Source organism: Lepidochelys olivacea, assembly GCF_965140295.1.
Source record: "Lepidochelys olivacea isolate rLepOli2 genome assembly, chromosome: 10".
Lineage (NCBI taxonomy): Eukaryota > Metazoa > Chordata > Testudines > Cheloniidae > Lepidochelys > Lepidochelys olivacea.
This window is the reverse complement of record NC_140420.1, coordinates 6,827,735-6,847,124: the sequence shown is the minus strand read 5'-3', so window position 1 is coordinate 6,847,124 and position 19,390 is coordinate 6,827,735. Positions and strand designations below refer to the sequence as shown.

The window sequence follows — 19,390 nt, the reverse complement described above, 5'->3', positions numbered from 1 at the left end:
ATTCCACACCAGATGGACACGGTAATTCAATTAGGGTTTCCGTAGGACTGTAATGAGTGGGGGTTAAAGCGTTAGCTTGCAACTTCTTGACCTGGATTCAGACAGGCCTCTGGCCTATTCCTGTAGGTACCTGGAGCAGGAACTCCATGAGACATCTGTTCCAACCCAAGGCACCTGAGATGTAGATCACGGTGAGGAACTGATCCTGGTAACACCATGCTGTATGGGGTTTTTTCCAGCTGATGGAAGGGTGGTTTACCAATACACGGAACAACATGGCAAGTCTGTTCTGCTGGGGCTGTTCTACTGGCTAGTCACAAATAACTGGATGGCCACCAGTTTATTCATGAGCACCATGAGCAGGCGAGATTAGCAGTTTTGGAAACAACCCACGGGCTGCAATTTGCTCAGTGACTATTGACAGATCATGACCACACTTGTAAAAAGTATGATCGGTCTGTGTTCAGTGTGTGATCAGAACAAAGATCTCAAAGCCCAAGGAGAAATTTAACCAATTCTATTGTGCTTCATTTACCGGTAGAAACTTTTATTAAGCTCTAGATTCAAAATGCTGACTCCCCGGCTACTGTCTAACCAAGTTACTTTTTGTCTGTCTTATTAGAGTCTGAGGGATTAAAAAAAACACTATTTAGTCTAAAACCCCCATTGATTTTATGGTAGATTAATTTTTGATGATATGAGCAAAACAATTCTGTATTTTTCTGTTTTCAATCTACTGTCTGCCATGAAATGGGACAAATCTCACCCCCGCTCCTACCTGAATTTTGATTGCCCTGTTTTCTGGAGGGTAAATAGGAGTCAGAGTTCAAAATGCCGCTTGGTTGGGATGTCTCCACACTAACCAAGGAAGTCGGCATCAGCTGTGGACTTTGAAAAGGCCCAGGACCAAATTCAGCCTAGCATAAGCAAAACACAAGTCCTGCTGAAGTCAATGAGAGTTGAGAGAGCTTCGGTCAGAACTGGATTTGCACCCTAAGGTCAAGCACTGGGGTTTTCAAACTGGAGCCTGAACCCCTCTGAATTTCAAGTGATTTGGGCACCTAACCCTGACTGGCTCCTTTGGATATCCTGCCAAGAGGCTGATGTGCTAAGACTAACAACAACCTGAGCTGGATTTCTGCACCTGCACGGAAGAAATTCCTGCCATCCGCTTAGCCCACGAACAGGGATTGCTCAGGGCAAGGTCTCCTGTGCTACCAGTGGCCCTGCAGCTGCTGTTCATGGTAAAATGATGTACAAAGAGGGGAGTGGTATATATAACATGTGACTTGGGCTGTTACTTCTCGGAGTCCAAATTCACCAGGGATACTCCTCCACTGCTGATGCCTATGAGAAATGGAAGTTAAAACTCCCCCTGGAATGCTGGGTGGTGAAAGGTCACACGTGGAGGTCAAAGAGCCAGACTGCCCTACATCATGGGGAGCCTCTCATCTTGTTGGAAGACTCAGAGATGGGGGTGGAAACTACTCCCAAGCCCTAAGATCCTGGGGGACACAGGAAAAGCTGTCTTCCTTTTGAACTGCCTTGTGGCACGTCCCTTTAGTTTGATATAATTGGGGTTCTGACAGACTCTGGAGCCTCTGCTGGTCAACAGATCCTGACCAGAAGCTCCCTGCCCCATTCATTAGAAGACACCATAGGCCTTGAGTCAATCATTACCAGGGCTTGATGCTTCACTCGCATGGGGGACTCTGGCTTCATGGCTTCCTGGCTCCCGTAGGGGGCCCTGACGTCCGAGGCAGAGGTGCCACTTCCACCCCCACTGTTGGCTGGGGTGCTCCCTCCTCTGGACATTTCCAGCTCTATCTCTGCGTCCATCTCTGCATCCTCCTTGGCTTCCTTGTTGCTCTCCTCCAGGTGCTTCATCAGCACGGCCACCACCACATTGACCAGGACAAACTGGGCGATGAGGACAAAGGTGACGAAGTAGACGGGGGAGATGACTGGCAGGTAACTCAGGCAGTGCTTGTCCTCCTTGGTGCACTCCCGCAGCGTGTCCTGAGATTCAGAGAGAGAGAAAGGGAGGGAGGGCTTTGAATCAGACTGAGCTTTGCTAACAAGCATTAAACCACAGAGGGACTCCAAAGCCAGCCTGTTCAGCACTGTGCAGATAATGGGAATATTATTTCAGACACAGGCTGAGGAATTAGCATGCCATATGCAGGGTGGAATTTTAGTTCCTTTTATTTTGTACTGATGTTAGAGACACCCAGCTGAGCTACTGCAGTAAGTGGAATAGAGATGGGGTAAGTGGGTGCAGTGGGATAAGCTGTCTAAGGCCACAACCCCCTGCCACATGAGCTAAAGGGGAAGCTCTGGAATCTTTTAGAAGCACAGAGCCTGTAATGCACAATTGATTCCTCCCATAGAGGGCTGTGGTGTAAATTCACACTGGCCAGTTCCGTGGAGGAAAGGGGGCAGAGAACATCTGCAGCATGGCGAAGCTGGCAGCAGCATGGACAGAGAGCGCAAGTACCTTCATAATCCCATTCCAGTTGTCTCCAGTCGACACCCTGAAGAGGGTGAGAAAGGCCATGCCGAAGTTGGTGAAGGTTGCGTGCCGGCTCAGACCTTCGCAGGGATTGTCTTCGCTGCAGTCTGCACAGAACAGAAGTGAAAGCAACACAATGAAAACAGTTCTTAACTGGGCTGGTTTACAAACAGATCCAACTGACAATACAGCAGTGTGGCCAAGCAGATACAGATTCCTGAGACTCAGGAAACCTGGGTTCTAGTCTCAGCTCTGCCCCTGGCCTGCTGTGTGACCATGGGAAAATCGCTTCCTCGCTTTGTGCCTCAGTTTCCCCAACAGTACAATGGGGATAAATGATACTGACCACCCTTTGTCAGGTGTTTTTGGATCCACTCATTAAAGATGCTATACAAGAGCTAGGTAGTATTATTATTATTATTTAGTGCCTTTGCAATGCTCTTGGGAGGGTAACACCAGGTGACCCAATGGAGCCAACTTCATTCAAGGTGGAGGGGAGGATGAGAGCTTGGTAAGGTACATTTGGAAGCACTGGTTAATAGTGCTGCGGGGTGAGGGAGCTGCAAGTGGAAGATGAACCATATGGGTTTTATCTGTAGGGGCATCTCCATTACCAGACCCCCTACCTTCACTAAGCTTCTAGGGTAGTGGGATTTTACCCTACATGGAGTTTCTTTCTTTGATTCAGTTCCATGATTTCATCTTGTACAGGATGTTGTTACTGTTTGTATCACCGGAACCCCACGATGCTAGACGCTGTACAGACAGGACACAAAGACAGCGGCTGCCCCAAGGAGCTCACAATCTGCAGCCTTGGAATCGGAGCCTAGCTTTGTGGGGGATCCTGGAGCTTAGAAGGGCATGTTAACGTGCCCCCGGATGTGGTCCGTAGCTCATAATTGCAGTGCAAGCCGATCTTCACGGACGGTTCTACCTTCCTCTGTTCTCAGAGGCAACATGCTCTTTTGCAGCAGATTTTCCCCTCACCCTAATCTCCCCAAGCAATCGTCCTGGTTTGGAGAGCCAACATTTCTGTCACGCTCTAGTCAGTGTGGCCTAGAGGACACAGTGCTGGACTGAGGTTCAGGACACGTGGGGTTCTGCTGATGGCTCTGCTGCTGGGTGACTTAGGGCAAGTTCCTTCACCTCAGTCTCTCCAGCTGCACAAAGGGGGACAATGATACTGCTATGAGCCCTACTGGTGAAACGTGCTACGGAAGAGCCAAGTCTATGACTAGGAGTAGTCTGGCTTGCTGGGCATGTGTGTAAAATCTCTGAAGACATCCTGAGGATTAAGTAACTTGCCATAGGTACAAACCTGATTGCATTTTCGCCCTCCAAGACCCCTTTAACAGGCAGTACTAACTATATACGACGCTGAAAATGAAGTGGAACGAAGTAAGACCGTGTAAGCTAACTCTGCACGATTGGTTACGAACACTGCTTTCCCTCTTTGCTGCTCTGCACTGCGGCTTGTCTATTACTCTCTCCATTGTGTTGATTATCTTGTTTTATTTTTTTAAACAGAGCACATTTCCCATAAGGGATATTTTACTGGAATAACATGAGCAATTTTTATATTTTTCCCCCGGAGATTTAATATCCTAATGCATGTAAATTGCACACACCAAACATCCTCTTGTACATAAAACACAGGCTCATTAAGTTTTCATTAGGACAGGCAGCAATCTGTCTTGCAAGAGCCTTTCATTATTCGTCATTTATTTCTGAAGTGCATTAAAGAAAAAAAAAAAAAAAAGCCGGCCACCAACCTCACTGAGGAGGGAGCTGGGCTTTTTTGTGGCAGACATGGACCAGCCATGCTTGAGAGAAGAAAAATCAAACTGTTCCCAATAAAAGTCAGGAAGTGGAAGCGGTCTGCTGGCTGGCTGGGTGCTCGTCGCAGCTGGGATCAAGTCTCAATCTCAAACCACACACAGCAATAGTTTATTGCACAGAGCTGGCATGGAGTGTGCATAGAAACACAGCACGGGTTTAGAACTGCAGAGAGGGCTGCTTAGTCTTTAAGGTATTCAAGTATCTTCTGTCTAAGGATAGGTGAATAAATACTGCTGCTACCAGAGATACCTGGCACAGGAATCACCGCATTTTCAATGATGCTCTCTGGAGAGTTGCTGCACAAGCCTAGATGTTGTACTGTAGATATACAGCTGCAATGGCAGGTAAAAGAGAATCGAATTGTAGCTCACTGATCTGGGACCTAGGAGATCTGGGTTCTGTTAGTGACTTTGCCACATGCTTACTGTGTGACAAGTCACTTACCTGCTCTGGGCCTCAGTTTTTCCAGCTGTAAAATGGGAATATAAAAATATTCCTTTTGTCTGTCTTGTCTATTTAGATTGGAAACCCTTCCAGGCAGTGACCCTCTCCACTTTGTATGTGTCCGGCATCTAGCACAAGGGGGCCTGGATCTCAGGTGAATCCCTAGCTGCTACCATAACAACATTTTTTAAAAAAACAACGGGGTCATTTAGACATATCAGTAGAGAGCATTGATGTGAATGATCACACAACTCCCCAAGAGGCATTGTCTAATGGCTAAAACCTGGGATTGGAGTCAGAAGACTTAGGGATCCTTTCACAGCTGTGCCAGTGACTCATCGGGTGACCTTGGGAAAGTCACTGCCCTTCTCTGTGCCTCAGTTTCCCCATCTGTAAAATGGAGCTACTAACACTTCCTGATCTCCCAGTCAGGATTATGGGGAATACATATATGTAAAGTGCATGGAAATCCATACACTGAAAAGCATCACAGCAGTGCAAAATATGTTGCTTTTGGAGTAACAGCATCATTAACTGCACAGCTTTCTGAAGCTCCTGCTGTTTCATATAAATACCACAGCCCTACAAGGTTTTTCAGTCAGGCCCTAAGCACGGCTGTCACCCTGTAAAGCCCATCTGAAAATGATCAGACCTTCCTCTCCATCCGTACGGGCTGAGGAAGCAGCTGCTCTGGAAGTTTCTGAAGCTTTGTTAGAGTCAGAACATGCAAAAGTGAGTCCTAAATCAAAGCTTTAATGGCTTCCCAAGCAACGTGTGTGGGACTCCCAATCTGTGACTGAGATACCGAGGGTATGCCTGGGACGTGACTCTTCTATTTTGCCCCCTGGGCCTGTCACACTTGAAAGGGGACAGTGCTGTGGAGCTGGCTAGGCGAGAGTCTCTCTGTTGTGTTCCCGGACATGCTTAATGGAAGGTTGGTGATGCCCCTAGATGGGCTGTCATCTGTGAGGATTGAACATGGGGCCTAAAAGCATGCATGCCTCTAAATTCATGATCTTTCCCTCCTGAGCTAAAAGATGCAGCACTGTTAGCATGAAGCAATCACCTGACTCTTACGGTATGTCGACACTGCAGCTAGGAGCGTGTCCCCCACCCCAGGCAGACAGACGGGCTAGCATGCTAAATAGCATTGTAGCCAGGGGTATCATGGGAAGCAGCCTGAGTTACCTGCCCGAGTATAAACCCACCTGGATCCCCTGGGTACATACTTGGGTGGCTCACCTAAGCTGTCGCCATGGCTACTCTGCTATTTTTAGCAAGCTAGTGCGCGGATGGGTCTGTCTACCCGAGCTGGGAAACACGCTTCCAGCTGCAGTGTTGACGGACCCACAGACCTCTATGTGGTCCATCCATTAGAGGGAGCCAGAGAGCCACATTGTGAAAGTACATTACACAGAGGCTATGTCTACATTGCAGTCAGAGGGGTGACGGGAGCATGCGCAGACATACCCGAGCTAGCTCAGATCTAGCTAGCTTCACTAACAATAGCAGCAAAGCCACAACAGCATGAGCTAGCATCTCGAGGGGCCCGCGCAGTGTTGTGTAACTCCCGCTGCTTGTTATTTGAGCTAATTCAATCAAAGCGAGGTGCTGCAGTCACACCTCTGATCCCAGTGTAGATGTCTCCTGACTTTGGTCAACAAGAGTTGGTGGGGAAGTCACCGATCTGGAATGGGGGTATTCTCTCTTCCCAGCACCCAAGAAGCTGGGAGCAAAGCAGGACTATGCTGTCTTTCTTGTCTAACGCCTCCTGCTCTTCTTCTGGATGGCAGTACATATGTGACTATGTAGCCATTTCTTCTGCAGTGCCAGAGACCTCCCCTGAGCAGGGTAAATAAGCGATGTCGGTGGTAAGTCGCTAAGACAGCTGATGCTTTGTGATGATTGAGAAAGGGGGAAATGGCTCTTTGAGAACAATCTATAAACAAGACAGAATCCCAAAACCTATCGGAAAAGGAAATAATTAAGGGCAGCGGAAGATCTGAAGAGTGAGAAGTTCACTGTGGTGCTACTCCAACATAAACCTGGTTCTAAGCCAACTCTGCAGACTCATCTGTTGGGCTGTAAGCAGTGAAATTCCGCCTTAGTGAATATATCCATGCAAGATTATTATATTTAGGCAGTAAACAGTTCCTCTGCAGCTGGAAGCAGGGTCAGAACACTCTGCGTGTGTGTGTGTGTGGTGTGGAAAGGGTCTGTGTTACATTCTCATGTGTCAGCTGTGACCCTGAGATCAAGAGAAAGCTTTAATCTTCAGAGCTGCAGAGCTATAAAGGACCAGAGAGAGAGAGAGAGAGAGAGAGAAAACAATGGAAACGGAGAAAGACAAATAAATATTGACTGGATGAAATAATCAGTGTCAAGCACATTACTCACCTAGCTTTCCAAACAGCTCCACTCCCAGGGCAGCATAGATAAAAAACAGGAGCATAAAAAGTAGGCCAAGGTTCCCTACCTACATAAGAAGAAAGCAGAACAAGGGTCAGGCAAGTTGAGGTCACAACCAACTCCATTACATTTTAAACACAAGCAAAAAAGGGAAACAAATGGCCAGTGGCTAATTATTGGGCCGCCCTGAGTCTTTCATCTCTAGAGCTTCCTGGTACCCTCTCTCTTTCAGGTGGTTTTGTCCACTTCAGCCACCCACACCCACAGGTGTTTTGTGTCTTACCTACTGTCAGTGTCTGCATAGGACCCTCCTACCCCATTGTGCTCATTGTGCGGCTTTAGGGCCCAATTCCACTGAGCACAGAATGGGATTTAAGTATGCGCTTTTGGTTCAGCATGTGCTGAAGTGTTGGGCTGAATCGGGGCCTTGGTTTGGATTTTAAGCCCTTTAGTGGTTTGTTAAAGTTTATTGTATGATGATTAAGGGGAAGAGTTTCAAATATAAGACACTGAAGTGAGGCACCTCAATTCCTACACAGGCACCTGCCTCATTTCAAAAGCTCCCTCTGACCCAGCGGGGGTCAACAGTGACCTTTAACATTTCCTGGCTGTGTGCTGTTATTGTAATCAATGGGTTAAATCGCCAGCCAATGGGTAAAACCGTCTGGGTTAAATCTCATTTGCAGTGTTTCTTCTAATGGAAAATAAAAAACCAAGGCCCCAGCCAAACCAAGCAGTCTGTTAATCCAGCTTTAGATTTCGTTGCCAATGGAGAATGGGCAGAGTCCCTATCTCTTCCTCAAGAAGCAACACAGACCCTGAATAGGTGTCCAAACTTATCCCTGTCCTGGGCATGGGTTTAACTGGTCACTCAGACTCAAAGCGATTCCTACCTGAGCTTGGCTGTTCCTGAGGCTTCCCCACAAGATCTTCTATTGCAAGTTCCCCCTGGCCTTGTTGGAGCTCTGAACCCACCCGTAAGTGTGACTTAGTAGGAACTACCCTGAATCTTAATGCACATGAAGCTTTAGAAATTGCCCTGTATTTCCTATATCGGTTTTATATATAGGATTTTATATATTTCATATATCAGTTATAAGGTGGCAGATTCTCAAACATTTTTCATGGCTCTGCTGCGTTATTAATTATGGTGTTTAAAAGCGTGCTAGGTACCACAAAACAGGCAAAAGAGGCAGACCCTGGCCTATCCAGCTCACAGTCTAAGTAGAAACATGATGTGATGATGGAAAACAAAGTGGAGGTAGGGAAGGGGAATAAGGAAAAGGGTTACAAATCCAAGATCCTGAGATAGCCTACTGGTAGTTCCCATCTTGGTATCCTATCTCTCCATGTACATACCGGCTTCAGTGACGTGTCAATCGAAAGATGAAGAACAGTGTTCCTCACAAACGCCAGAACTGCAGCTCGGAAAATCTCCCAGTGTAATGCCAGTGCAATTAGCCAAGTCATGTTTTGTGGTCACCAGTTTATGAGCTTTAAAGATGACATGTGCGGATATTATCTCTAACAGTGAGTCCTGGCTTCGCTACCCTGATGACACCCGGCTCGCAAAAGAGGAGAGCCAAGAAACGGCTCGACTCCAGCCGAGACTTGCCAGTAAAAACTGCTTGATGTGGCTGCGCAGCCTTCCTGACGTGCAGAGATGTGTCTGGCTGGTGGTGCACACGGCGAGCAATGAACTCGGCAGCTTTCCCCCTTACTCCTGAGCTTGTTTGCGTGCTACGCCTCAGCTCTGTGTTAAACAGGAGCATGCCTCAAGCTACTGGAAAGAGGGGGCTTCGGTGATCCATTGCCTCAGCAGATGCCGAAGTCTGAAGAAGAAATCAGAGGCCCATTCCGGCAAAGGAGGTGGGGGAGGGAGGGTGTGCGGAAGTTGGCCAAAGAAAGCTGCAGAACAGCATAGGAGGGGGACTATGTACGTGGCCTTGGGCGAGTCATTTCACTTCTTCAACTAAACGTACCTGTTTACAGTCCCTTCGTAGGGAGGTAATTGCGGTCAGCCCAGCAATCGGGAGAGCTGGCAAGGACAGGCACTAGAGAAGGGCTAAGTATGAATCATTATTGTTGTTGTGATGAACGAGGCAGGTGAGATCGTGTCCAGACACTCTTCTACAGCAGCCAGGGCCTGGGATGCCTTCTCTGGGCTCTCCAGGAGCAACAGACCCACGTGATCCAGCCAATCTTCTAACAGCCAGCAATCATTGTCCTGGCAGCCAGTGACCTGAGGCAGGTTTACCGAAGGCGGTTCTGCCCTGGCAGTTCAGCACAGGCTCTGTTTATCCGCTAGCCTCCCCCTGACCTGCGCTGGGACTGTCTGAACCGGGTGTAAAAAGCAACAAAAAACCCACCCGGCTGCCCTCACTGGCGACGAGAGCGTAATCAGTCATTCGCTGTGGCTCCAATGTCAGTGGGAAGAGACCGCTCGCTGCCAGGGAGCAGTCAGGGTGGGGAGGAACCCGGGGAAGGGAAGCCCCGGGAAGCTGTCTTGTGGAGCTCTTTCCTATGAAACAAACGGGGGATGCAGCGACAGAGCCTGCAGATCAGGGGTAGGATAGGGCCATCTGTTCTCCCACCCCTGGATTGTCTCCCCAGCAGCCTGGTCCCACCTCCCTACCTGTGGAACATCTCGGAGAGGGACTTTGCTGGGCCCAGAGAGGCTCCCAGACAAGTTAATTCAGCCTAAACGTTTCTGGCCTTTACAGTGGATTCCCCACGGGTCTACGGGGGGACAGCCCGCACAGCGCACACATCCCCCTGGCTGGTCCGTTCCCCAGCGTGGGGCTGGGGAACAGGGAGCGGGATGCTGCTGTTCCACACAGTCAAGGGAGACCTATGCATGGAGGGCTCTGGCAGGTCACCTGCCACCCTATTTGCCTCCCTTTTATATCTCCAACCACTGGGAGTCTTGAACTAACGTGCTAAGGCTCAGGAGCGAGGCGGAAGACCAGCAGCTTTACTGAGCACATCCAGGCCACCAGGAGGACTCCACAGAACGGAGTACGTCACGCAAAGGCATGGGCTTAGCATGCACTGGGAGGGATGGCTTGGGGCCTCTCCCTGCTTTGGCTGCTCAGGACATCACCCTCCTTAGTACTGCACTGAGGGGAGTCTTTTGGTTCCAGCTATTCTATTTAACCTAATCTAGTCGCTGTGGTAGCTGAGCACCAGTGGGCTGGGGATCAGGGTTCTGTTCCCAGCTGTGCCACAGATCTTTTGATGACCTAAACCGCTGCGTTCCTCGGTTTCCCCACCCACAGAACGAGCTTGCCACCTCACAGGGGTTTTCGCAGGCTGTTTTTGTTAAAGGCTCAGCTGTGTCCTGAAGGTGCAGCCCTACACTGGGAACCATGGGGAGACCCAGTGCCTCTCAGGCAGCGCAGAGGCTATGCTGAGGTAGCAGTGTTGGCTCCTCTGAGCCGGGCCCACCCTGTTGGTGAAGGGATGTCGAGGCCGAGATTCATGCCTGTATTCTGCTCCCTCTGAGGCCACTGACTTGCTGTGTGAATCTGGAGCGAGTGGGTCTTATAACCTCTCTCTGGACCTGATCCAAAGCCCAGTGACATCAAAGGGTTGTCTCATGTTGTCTTCAATGGGCTTTGGATTAGGTCCTTTGTGTCCTGATTCTCCCTCTGTATCTAACAGGGGCGAATGGTACGTACCTTCCTGTGTGAAGCCCTTTGGGAGGCTCAGATGGAAAGTGCTCCAGAAGTGCTAATAGGATCATCATCAGAGCAGGATGCTAGCTCCTGGCCCACAGAGCTACCGAATCCACTGTCAGGACGTAGAGTCAAAACCAAGCCCTACAGAGCGTTGTGACTGACGACCTCCTCTCCACCCTCTGCCGGTCGGCTCTGTGAGAGGCGTTAATGAAAGGCAGAAGGCCTCCTCTCTCCTGCTCCTGAAACCTGCTTCAGCTCCTCCTGGACCTCTCACTGCTCTGACTCCATTTCCGCACTGCCAGCCTGCCCCTTGGCATTTCAGCCGCCCATGTAGACAATGCACTGGGGCATCCCCGGGTGCCTGGGAAGAGCAATTTCTCACAAAGCTAAGCCTCTGCCATGCCTTTCCCAGGACGAGTCCTTATCTTTTCCTGCCAGCTCCCACCATCCAAAGCAATAACTCTGGAATTAGGGAAATGCCAGCTAATTTATGTACTAGACAGAGGACAAAATGGACACATTTGCCAGCCTGGAAAGGGGACATCATCTGGGTGAGTTCCAGTCCGAGACGAAGGTGCCAGATCGACAGCCTGGGAGGCTGCAGTGCTCTGCTTAGCTACGTGACTACTTTAGGGCAGTCAACAGCCTTGCATTGCTCCACCAGTGTCTCTCGGCCCGGTTCTAGACGCGCTTACATTTTTGTTTGCCTTCCCCTCCCCCGCGACTTTTCCTCTTTTCTTTTTCTTCTCACTTTTCTTTCCTTCCAGCTGGGAGCTAACCACAGATCTAATCTAGTGCCAATAAGCCAACAGTTCTTTTCAGAATGGACGGCCAGTAATGGCCTGAGGTGCAAAAGAGCCCCTTGTTCCCGTATTATGGGACAGGGTTAAAAAAGAGGGACTGATCATTTTTCACTGCAGCCTGTATCATTTGGAATAATTCAGTCAAGACTCTTCCCCCCCTCACCCCCCCCCTTTTTTTTTTTTGGTGGCTAAATAAGTTAAGGGTCAAGTGTGGACCTGACCTAGGAACAGCTCCATTGACTTCAATGGGGCTCCTGAGTATTTAATCTCTCCCTGCTCTTGTCAGCTGCAGGTCCCACACTCAATCCATTTTTGTTCCCCTTCTCTGGGCCTTTACAATCGCTGTATATTTTCAGGGGATGATAACAATAGACTATTGTTTAGATCATAAAATCCCCTTTAGACAACAGCAGAAACGCCTTTAAAAGCTGCACCCAAAAGTCTCTATGGGAGCTGCTGCCCCTAGAAGAGTTAAACTCCCAGACAGCAGCAAACTGAAGCCTCTGTCCTTCAGCAGAATGAAGCAGGGAACAGGGAGTTTTTCACATTTTTCTTGGCACAGAATCTCCGTTGTACAGAGCTCCAAGCTTTGAAGAGAAGAAGGGGGTATGTTGTCCAATCCTGGGTTTAATTAATGTGCATTCCATAGATGAAGTAAAAAAAGAAGAACCCAGATCTTCTTGACAGATTGGACCAGATTTTGCTCTCAGCCACAGCAATGAAAATCTATAGCGTTGCTCCAACGGAATTAGAGTGGTGTGACTGAGCAGAGTTTAACCTACTGTGGGGGATACAAAGAAAAATCAAACAGTTCGACTTGCAACAAATGCTCTCTTTTAGCTGTGCTATTGTGCCTCACATTTCTGCAAATGTCTCATTTCCACTGTAGATTCTTTCATGGATTGTAAATTGTGATTATGGCCAGAAAAGGGAGTATGTACAAATAGCACCCGTTGCACCCTATGTATTTGTCAGCCGTTTCTGTTTGTGTTTTTGACAGCAAAGGCCCCACATTGTACGACCAATAGCACTGCTGTGGCTGAATTTCATTTTGCCTTCCCCATCACAAGCAATACTGGCAACTGATTGCAAATGCTTTCTGACCGGCGATTTATATGAGAACAGTGATACAGACTGACCTGGATCACTTGGGTAAGCCGGGCTCACTCAAACAACGTGGATTTTAACACAGCCAAGAGCAAGGTCATACATCTAGGAACAAAGAATGTAGGTCACACTTATAAGATGGGGTTATTGTAGCCTGGAAAGCAGTGACTCTGAAAAGGAGTTGGGGTGAATAGGAGTTCCCAGTGTGATGCTGTAGTTAAGGGGGCAAATGCAATCTTTGCATATATAATCAGGGGAATTTCAAAGCAGGAGTAGGGAAGTGATATTGCCTCTGTATACAGTATTAGTGCCATCATTACTGGGAGGGGGTGTAGAACTGTGATGTCCACACACGAAAAGGGATGTGGAAAAAAGCTACAAGAAGAACTCAAGGTCTGGAGAACCTGCCTCACACAGTGCGAGATAAAAGAAACTCAATCTGTTTAGCTGATTCAAAAGGAAGATAAGAGGTGGCTTGACCACAGTTGACAAGTACCTACATAAGGAAGAGACTTCTGACAGAAGACAGCTTGTTAATTTAGCAGAAAAAGGCATAACGAGATCCAATGAAAGCAGAAGCTAGACGCATTCAGACGAGAAATAAGGTGCACATTTTAAACAATGAGGGTATTTAATTCTCCATGGGAAAAAGTTACCTAAGGATGTGGTGGATTCTCCATCACTTTCAATCTATAAGTCAAGACTAGATATCTTTCTACAAGAGATGTTAGAGTGCCGACAGAAGTTATGGGCTTGATGCAGATATTGCATCGTCAAGTTCTTTCCCCTGGTTTATGCAGGAGGTCAGACTAAATTAGCATGATGAAAAACTTGAGCTATGGTTAGTAATGTCTAGTTAATGATGTCAGTTTAACTCACATTAACCTGGAGTAACACTGTCGCTTTGGGATCTACATTAGCATACCTGGGAGCAGAATTTGGCTCTATATATGTAAAAGCTGTAAGTCCACAGGAGGGATTCTTCCTCTGCCAATGAGGATATTTCACTGTTTGTTTTTTTTAATTCTCCTCTACTGTATGATTTGCTCATTCTGCATTTTAAAAAATTCCTCTTCTCCTAGGACGCTCATAGTGCAGCAGAGCAAAGATCGATAATGTCTTTGTGGTGACCCTGGCCAGGTCACTAGATATCTTTATTGATTGGTCAACTGAGCTGTGAAATTGGAAAACACAGGTTCATCACTGAAAAAGAGATGATGCCTTAGGTAAAAATCGCCACAAAACAGACAGACAGGGTGTCATAAATATAAAGGGAAGGGTAAACCCCTTTGAAATCCCTCCTGGCCAGGGGAAAGCTCCTCTCACCTGTAAAGGGTTAAGAAGCTAAAGGTAACCTCGCTGGCACCTGACCAAAATGACCAATGAGGAGACAAGATACTTTCAAAAGCTGGGAAGAGGGAGAGAAACAAAGGGTCTGGGTCTGTCTGTATGCTGCGCTTGCCAGGGACAGAACAGGAATGGAGTCTTAGAACTTTTAGTAAGTAATCTAGCTAGGTATGTGTTAGATTATGATTTCTTTAAATGGCTGAGAAAAGAATTGTGCTGAATAGAATAACTATTTCTGTCTGTGTATCTTTTTTGTAACTTAAGGTTTTGCCTAGAGGGGTTCTCTATGTTTTTGAATCTAATTACCCTGTAAGATATATACCATCCTGATTTTACAGGGGGGATTTCTTTATTTCTATTTACTTCTATTTTTTATTAAAAGTCTTCTTGTAAAACACTGAATGCTTTTTCATTGTTCTCAGATCCAAGGGTTTGGGTTTGTGGTCACCTATGCAAATTGGTGAGGCTTTTTATCCGACATTTCCCAGGAAAGGGGGGGTGCAAGTGTTGGGAGGATTGTTCATTGTTCTTAAGATCCAAGGGTCTGGGTCTGTAGTCACCTAGACAAATTGGTGAGGCTTTTTACCAAACCTTGTCCAGGAAGTGGGGTGCAAGGTTTTGGGAAGTATTTTGGGGGGAAGGACGCATCCAAACAGCTCTTCCCCAGTAACCAGTATTAGTTTGGTGGTGGTAGCGGCCATTCCAAGGATAACGGGGGTAATATTTTGTACCTTGGGGAAGTTTTGACCTAAGCTGGTAAAGATAAGCTTAGGAGGTTTTTCATGCAGGTCCCCACATCTGTACCCTAGAGTTCAGAGTGGGGGAGGAACCTTGACACAGGGACAGGCCCAAGCCACAGAGTTGGATCTGGATTTGAACTTCCAAAATGTTTGGTGGGGGTTGACCCATTATGAATATTGGGGCTGTGATTGGGCGGGGGGGGGCCTACCTTTTTAAGGTCTTTCCCCTGACCACTGCTTCTTTGCCTCACTTCTCCTAGACTACCACTTTAAGAGCAGTGCATGATGGGAACTCTTCTTGGCGTTAAGGCGGACTATTTTCATTAGATGCTCAGACTGGACGTTCTAGTGGAGGAGAAAGGTATTTGATGGTGGCTCTTTCCTGCTCGCTTATTCTGACGTTCATTAATATTAATGAACCGGGATTGTGGATTTTGGCACAGGCTGAGTCCATGCATTTGGATCTTGATGATTCCCTGTCTCAGTGGGCCAGCTACAAAACGTGGATTCAAAGGCCAGCATCCCCAAAGTTCAGGGTGCTTTGTTCTGCAGAGGGAGATCAAGCTCATCTCTCTTGATAAGTAATACAGATGAACAGGAAACTAACAAAAATCACCCTTGAAAGAGGAAAAGAAATCTATTGTAATTAGTACTGCATGAGAGTGCTGGAAAGGGCTAATTCAACCGACTCCGGGAGAGATGTCTTCAAAAGCTGCAGCAGGACCCATACAAATGGAATTCCCCTCTCTCGTCATTTAACAAGCAAGCGCAAAAGAATTACACAGACTGATACATTAGAGTAAGAAATGTCTCCCTGCGCTTCAGATCCTGGGTGCAGCTTTAAGTAATGCAACGTTATCTGGGTTGAGGATGGGGAGGAAGATTTCCCAAGTCCCCTTCCTCCTTTCCTCAACTTTTACTTTAATGACAGATGGCGGTTTTATCAGCACAAGATTTGCCTGCAAGGTTCCCCGGGATTTCACATTAGCAGAAAATTTGGTTTCTGTGTCACAAGTAGAAAACCCGGCCTCAAGTGCCCCTTTTGTTTTTTTAAAAAAGTTCTGTAATTCATGGCTTTCGAAAGAAAAAGAATATACACAAATAAATTGTTTTCTTGAAATGCCAACGCAGGGGTCGGGTTTGTAAATTCCAGGCTTTCTTCTCAGTCAAAGCCCATTGTTGAAAGCAAAGTCTAAATACCAAAGAGCAATTGGCTTAGATTAAGAACATCTTTTGAGGCAGTGGTGAAGGATAAACAGAGCTTTCCAAGAAAAAGAAACTTCTGTTTTTCAGTTCAGGCAGGAGAGGCTGTGGGCTTGTCTAAATGGGGAAACGTACTGGCAGAACTATGCCGGTACAATTATACTTCTATTGCTATCCCAGTACAATTAAACCTCTGTAGCTATCTGGCACAACTCCCATGTAGACACACTTATTCAGAAAGCAGAAAGCATCTGGGACATTATACCAGAGTAACTCCAGGGATATTACACTGGTATAGTCCCACTGGTAAATTTCCCTGTGTAGATAAACCCTACCAAAGTTGTACAAGTTACCTAGGCCCAATTCTCCACAGGCTTGTCTCAGCACTTAATGCCTGTAATAAAGTGGGTGCAAGAGGCTGTCATACTGATCTGGGAGCATTTTAAACCCACTTTGCTCAGGTGTAAATGAGAGTACAAGGCAGTGGAAAATCATGCTTTCCTCTACAGCACTGGCAGGATTGCCAACCCCGGGCACTCAAACATCAGGAGCAAGGTGACCCAAAAAAAAAAAAAACCGAAACAAAAAAACCCCACGAGATTGGTCTAAAAATAATGAGATTTGGGAGGAGGGGAGGAAACAAAAAAACAACAACCTCCAATGCAAAACGTTGGGTTCTTTTTATTTGCCTTCTGGATTTTGACCCTTTAGGGATCATGCTTTCAAGCTTTCCTTGACAACCATGAGAGCTAGACACTTGCTCTTTTAAAAATGAAAGCAGAGATTTCCCCATAAAGGAACTGGGGATTTTAAGGAAATCGTCAAATATGGACAGTCCATCTAGTGCACATTTAGAGTCCTTTAATGCCAATGCTTTCACCAGCAGGTTCCTCAGTCCACCCCGATCTCTCTCTGCCTTTTCAGGTTGTCTCCCTTCATTTGAAGTCAAAAACGTTGGTGACCCCTCCCATTTACTACAGAAGTAAGAGTAAACCATGTATCAGTGATAATGATGCTAAGGCTATATAATTATTGGGGTGTGCCTTTTGAGAGGATGGCAGAGTACCTGACCTTCCAGGAGATGGGGGAGCGGGGGAGTGAGTTGTGGGTCCGGCTGGCCTTTGCAGACATGAAAGGAGTAGACCTACTACGATAACCACAACATCTGACCTCGCAAACAGGGAAGATTTTGGTTGCCCTGCAGTTATTCTGGAAATTTTTATTTTCTTTTGTAATTGTAATGAAACGCTCAGTGCCCTGCGCCCAACCCGGGAGTTGTGATGCATCGGTTGGGAAGCACCGGTCCACCCGTGACTCCCCAATTCTGTATTTTATAACAACTTTGCCTACAAAGGTTGAAGGGTAGATTTTGCTCTTAGATCTGCACAGTTGATCTCTAACTCCAACACTCTGCTATTCTCACCAAGCCCAGAACTCCTGGGGATTCCATGCATGCACGGGGCGAGAAAATCAGGGAACAAGATCTACCCTGCAGTCCCCGAGGGCAGAATGTTTGCCTGCAGTTCTCAGCAGAACCATTTGTATCAATGGAGAATACGAAGACTATATACCAGGACCAGCATCTCCTACAAGGTGCAGCACAAAAACTAAATCCATGAGAGAAGTCAAACTCTTCTGTCCCTGTCTGGCGTGGATCCTGTCTCCGGACTTACCTGGGGTAGGGCCTGCACCACTGTGTCCAAGAGAGCTCGCATCCCCGTGGCCATTTTGAGCAGTTTCAACACTACAACGAGAAGCAAAGCTGAAGCACCAGGGCTAGGACACATTTTTTATGTAAACACCACAAACCTATTCAAGGAAGAGGAGTGAAACAGATGCTGTGGGGTGGATTCTCCTCTCTCTAGCCACTTCATTAATGTCAGTGGAGTGACTCCACATTTACGCCTGTTAAAGAGGAGGATCAGGCCCTACGTTTATAAATACGGCATGCAGGGACAGGGATCTAAGTGTCAAGTATACTCCCCTCCATGGCACGTACAACAGAATGGGGGAACTTCTGGGCCTACTCCCTCCTGTCCTTTCCAAAGTGAATGGGAGCAGACAGTAACCTTCAAAGTCAATTCTCCTCCTTGCCCCATTGCAGCTGATGTCTAGGGAAGGTGCCTCACTCCATGAGGTATGATCCTCCTCTTCTAAGGAGGAGACTAGGATGTGGGAAATCTACCAGTCCTTGCTCTTGTGTGTTCCCATGGCAGATCTTTTCCCACAAGAGGTCTAGGACCCTGGGTTTGAATTAGAGATGGGCCATGATATCTGGGAATATTGGGTTTTATAGACCACTGGGCCAGCTTACCTCCATTATATTCACTGCTTTGCATTATATTCTGTTTTATTATATTCAGCAGCAATGCAAGGAACCTACAGGCTTGTATCCTGTAAGTCATTGGCTTCAGCAGTTAGCAAGAGGCTTGAGGTCTATGAACTTTGGCATAGATAAACTTAGGTAATGCGTGAGTTTTGGTGAACTGGACGTAGAGCGTAGGGGGGAATTTTGTCCATAATGACATCAGCCAACCACAGAACATGAACTGACACCGGCTTCTGGAAGGTTTTGGACGAAACATCCGACCGCAAGAGTGCCATGGCAATGAATTGACATATAAGATAATGGGGTGAAATCATAAATACACCAACCTATAGAAGGCGGACACCTTAACATTGGTAAGGGGAGGAAATACAAATATGGAAGAGGGGAGAAACCCCTATTGAATATGCATTAGACATGGTAATGTCAGCGTAACATATTATAAAAGTGGCATCCCAAACTGGGGCAGTAGAGAGAGATATGTAGCCTTGGGGAGGGGCCAGAATGATGGCCACTGGTGAAGATGAGAAGGGTGACAGGGATGAGGAAGATAATGGCTAACATTTCAGGTTGTTCTGCAAGGGATGGTGTGAGTATGGATGTTCCGATGTACTTTATGTATTATCTCTGTCTACCTTACAGAGTTAGAGTGTGTGACTTTGCTAAATGTGTTAATAAATTATTTATTTGTCAATATAAAAGAGTTCCTATAGTGTGAGTGTTGCATCTGTGCACATCGGGGGTCCCAACTATATAATAATTTTAATAATACTGGGCCTGATCTTGGGACAAGAACCTGTCATCCCTCAAAGTGATAACTGGGAATATTTATTCATGATCTATAGATCAGACTACAGTTTTGAATCAAAACCCTGCAGCCCGGCTCCATCCCTAGGTCTGAATCAAACTCAAATGACCTAGAAATGAAACACAATGGGCTGAATTCATCCCTGATGCAACCCCACTGGCTTCTATGGAAT

General features: G+C 47.0%; 1 protein-coding gene across 1 annotated transcript in view; it reads right to left on the bottom strand.

Moving 5' to 3' along the window:
- CACNA1H (calcium voltage-gated channel subunit alpha1 H) overlaps positions 1-19,390 on the bottom strand; it is a 479,184-nt gene that overhangs the window by 16,453 nt on the left and 443,341 nt on the right. Inside the window, exons 29-32 of the mRNA XM_084642056.1 lie at positions 17,758-17,828; positions 7,193-7,271; positions 2,498-2,619; positions 1,681-2,019 (exon numbers count right to left, since the gene is read on the bottom strand). Of these exons, the coding sequence (XP_084498182.1) occupies positions 1,681-2,019; positions 2,498-2,619; positions 7,193-7,271; positions 17,758-17,828 (611 nt within the window). The remainder of the gene's footprint in view (positions 1-1,680; positions 2,020-2,497; positions 2,620-7,192; positions 7,272-17,757; positions 17,829-19,390) is intronic.